The sequence below is a fragment of the Uloborus diversus genome, chromosome 3, assembly GCF_026930045.1.
Source record: "Uloborus diversus isolate 005 chromosome 3, Udiv.v.3.1, whole genome shotgun sequence".
In the NCBI taxonomy this organism is placed as follows: Eukaryota; Metazoa; Arthropoda; class Arachnida; order Araneae; family Uloboridae; genus Uloborus; species Uloborus diversus.
In genome coordinates this window covers 54,329,235-54,333,632 of record NC_072733.1, presented here as the reverse complement: position 1 = coordinate 54,333,632, position 4,398 = coordinate 54,329,235, and the positions used below count along the sequence as shown (strand labels likewise).

The 4,398-nt window shown below is 34.5% G+C and overlaps 1 protein-coding gene across 1 annotated transcript in view; it reads left to right on the top strand.

The window, feature by feature from the left end:
• LOC129218749 (uncharacterized) overlaps positions 1-4,113 on the top strand; it is an 8,428-nt gene extending 4,315 nt beyond the window's left edge. The window contains exon 3 of the mRNA XM_054853073.1: positions 4,050-4,113. Coding sequence (XP_054709048.1) covers positions 4,050-4,113 — 64 coding nt within the window. The remainder of the gene's footprint in view (positions 1-4,049) is intronic.
• The last annotated feature ends 285 nt before the right edge of the window (positions 4,114-4,398 follow it).

Here is a 4,398-nt window from a genome sequence, read left to right as displayed (position 1 = left end):
AAACGCGGGAAAATATTCAAAAACACGCGAAAATACCCTCGTCATCTTCTTCAAGATTCAGGCGCAGCCCAAGGTCAGGAGGCGGTGGGAGGGGGATCGGCAGGCGCAACCCCAAGGTCGAGAGGCGGTGGGAGACGGAGTGAGAGCCGCCTCCTGGCCGAGAACCCCCATTTTCCCTCTACTCTTGGTGAGCAAAAAGCTTCCCGCCAAACAAGATAAACAGTTTAAAAGATCTATCCATATTTCTGAGGAGTTGAAGGTGGGAGGAGGTTCTAATGGAAGTAGCTGTGATGAAAAAGGAGAAGAGGGAGGATGATAGTTTGGCAGATACATGGCGGACAAACTAGATATCATAACTTTTTATGGCTGAGGGTTTTTGGGTTTAGGATACAGGTTTTCTTTTTTGTGCGGAAAAGTTAAAGGTTTTCTTGGCGGGGAAATTTTTACAACAGGGTTGTTTTTGATGAGATATCACATCTTTTTGCATTGATATTATTACTTTGTCTGAATTTTTAGAATTGAGAACATCAAGTCAAAAAATTTTCAATTGAAACAACGCTGTTTTGTGTTTTTAAGGAACAATAATGGCTAGCCTAATTTTACGTCAAGTTATTTTCTGACTATTAAGATTCTATGTTAATTTTGCGAGAATTGGGCGGTTTAAGTTTTATTACAATTCTTGTATCCTCTCTCTGTTGCAAAGAAAATTTCTTGGATAATAAAATACTATATTTGAAATTATATTGCTGTCGAGTATTTTACAACTTCGCAATAAATTCTATCACAGTTTCTTTGTTTGACAGATTATTCAACATTTTCATGAAGGTTTCTTTAAATGTTTTACAGCTTGAGGGCTATTTTAATCTAGCTTTTCACTTTTTGTTTAATTACATTTTTTCTTAAATCGTGGATTATTTTACGTTTTATGGGACAATTTTAATTGTTTGGTGATTTATCTTTTTCTTGATAGAAGTCTTTGTCTTGTTTAATACCTCGTTTTGTTTAAAAGTTCATTTAAAAAACGAAATAACGCATGTTATCACCAAGCAAAAAAAACTAAGCCATTAAATATTTTAAATTTGAATGTGTCAGAAGATCTATACATCTTTACTCGATGTCAAATCGCAGATATCTCAAATTTGCCATAGCGAATGCGCATGTTGCGCGCGGACTAAGCTCATTAAAAGTCTTGCTTAAATTAATTGCAAAAAAATTTTCAGCTTACAAATTACTGCAAAGCACGGATATCCACACACGTATTTCATATATTTTCAGTTCTTTATGTATTGTTTGTGAAAAATCCATTAATTTAAAAAATAAGCAAACCAATAAAAAAGTGCTATTTTTCGCTTTCAATTAAAAAGATATGTGCCGTATTCATATGCTTACAGTTTCATATAATTTGTCACGTAAAATATTGTAATGGTTTAACCCCAGTTTCGCGCCGACATTTAAAATTTCTTCCCTCCATAAATATATCAAAACTGAAAAACAGGAAGAAAAGAAATTTTGTATCGGCGAAACTGGGGGGGGGGGGGGGAGGAAAACAGCATTCTAATCTCATTCATTAATTTGTTTCTCTGCTTAAGTATAAACAAACAACATAGAATCTGAAAACAGAAAGCCCAATGAGCTAAGTCTGCGTACATGCGCAGTCGCTGTGGCAAATTTGTGATATCCGCGATTTAACGTCTAGTTGCAACTGTTGGATATGTTTTAGTTTGATTAAATTTCATTTCCTAAGACAACTTTGGAATAACGGTTAGATCTGTTTTAACCTTGCAATTGCAGTCCGAGATAAACAAACCCTATGAGCTAAGAGTAAGTACATAAGAATTTAGGGAAAATTAGTGATTTTCAAACTTTAATTACTCCGGCCAATGATGTCCCTGGGGGTTGAATTTTTGTATATGTACTCAATGGCCCCCCAAGAATGTGTATACAAAAAATCATTACCGTAGCCCCCGGGGGGGCTGTGATAGAACCCCGGGAAGGTACAATTTGGGGGGTAAAAACGAGGGCGGAAGGGGAAGGGGGTCAAATGGCACAAAAGGCACATCAGTAAGGCACAAGGAATGTGTGTGCGAAATTTCAGCTTGATTCCTTTTTTCGTCTGGGCTGTCAAAGAAAGCGAAAACTTTTTGGAACAGCGATTTTATAACTTTAATACCTCCTCCCCCTGATGGTCTAGGGGATTGTATTTTGGTTTACGGCGCCAGGGGCCACTAGAAATTGAGTGTACCAAAAATTAACTTCTGTGGTCTTCATGGGGCTGAGATACAGAGGGGTGAAAAACCCAAAAAACCCCAATTCGTTCTGTCGCGTTATCTTGTTCTTGGTCGCTTTATTTTCTTTCGTCTTTGGCGGTGGATTTGCTTCTGTTGGCTGCTGATGTTTGGTTTCCTTGGCGGGGCGGGACGCTCCCGCGTCCCGTGATATACATTGAAATTAGCATTTGTGACTTTGCAAGATAAAAGAAAATGGGGATTTAATTAATGTCAAATATATCAAAATAAACGTGAATTATTGATAATATTATTTGGAATTCTCAACAGGGCCCGCCTCTTGCAAAGCACAATGTATTTAAATATTACAAACAAAATTTTTTTTTTCTACAAATGCAATTAAACTTTTTAAAAAATGTGAAGTCCATGTCATGACATCAGAAATAGGTTGAAGCTTCAAAAGTCCTTTTTGCTCCAAAAAGTCATGTCCGGTAGGCATACAAGAAAATGAAAGATACAATTCAAAAATACATATAAACAAGTTCAAATATACCAAATTTCATTTTCGAAGACAAAGTAATTACATTTGTTCAAGAAAAGCTTTGTTTGTAGTAAAATTTGCCAAGAAACAGTCAAGTGTTGTTGGACTTTGAATTTTTTCTTTTTTAAAACCAAAAAGGTTTTCTAAAAAGAATTTAATTTTACTTTATTTAAAGGTTTCGTAAAAAGGTCCGCAAAATTTTGTTTCGTGTTAACGTAATTTAAATCAAACAAATTTTCATCAATTAAATTTCTCCAGAAATGCAATTTTATATCAATATGCTTAGTTCTACAATTCTCTATCGAATAATTTGAAAAGTTAATTGCAGCTTGATTGTCACAGAGTAATTTGAATTTAGGTTTCAAGTTGATTAACTTTAAATTTACAATTTCATTCAAAATGCGAACAATCCAGATAAGCTCTTTCGCTGTCTCTGTTAACGACACATACTCCGCTTCCACAGTGGATAAACTGACGCATTTTTGCTTGAATATTTTCCAAATTATGGGAGATTTGTCGATAAAAAGGATCATACCACCAATTGAAATTATGTCATCGCGATTTGCAGCGAAGTCAGCTTCGCTGAAACGTTCAATTTTCAAATCGGAAACATTCGATAAACAGAGTTTTAACGAGCATGTATAGCTTAAATACCCGAGTAATTTAAGTAGAACATTCCAATGTGTAAGTCCTGGATTCGATTGAAATTGAGACAAGATATTTACGGCGTAATTTAAATCCGGCCGTGTTCTACTCGCAACAAAGGCAATGCAGCCCAAAATGTTACGATAGGGAAATTTAGAAACCATTTCAATCTCTTCTTTTGAATCAGGACATTGGGTTTTTGATAGAACTGTGCCAACTGCTATAGGCAATGAAACAATTGGGAAATTGAAATTCTTATAAGTATCACATACTTTGTTGATGTATGTCTGTTGGTGAATAAATAAATTGCCGTTGCTTTCTTCAAATTCAACTCCTAGAAGTTTACTAGTTTTTCCTAGCATTTTTATATCAAATTTAGATTGGAGTTTTGAAGTGACAGTATTTAAATATTGTTCATTTTTACAAAACACAACAATATCATCAACAAAAAGAATTAACACAATATTATTTTCAAATGTATATACACAATTTGGCCAAGATAATTTATGAAAACCCAAATTTAGTAGCACATTGTTAATTTCAGTAAATTTTTCTCTATCCGATTATTGTATATCACATAAAGCACGATTTAATTCACAATCGTATTTAATATTATAATTATTCTTGAATATTTGTAGCTGTGACACATTAATGGTTTCTCTTGAAGGTGCATATGAATATGAACATTTTATCTCGAACTGATAATGCAACCATTTCATTTTACATACAAAGATTGAAAATCACAATCGGATAAATGAGAAAATGCGAGATTCTAGTCATAACTTAGATTCCGCCCTGTCTGGATCAACAATGCCAGAAAAATGATTTTTACGGCTAAAATTAAAATTTTCCTTCACATACTCAATATTACGGGAATTGCAGAATTTTTCCACATCTTTTTGTGAACTTAACCTAGCAGTTGAACCCTCAATTGAATAATAAATTTTCGTACGCGATTTATCTGGACGAAGAACAGCTTTTCTAGCC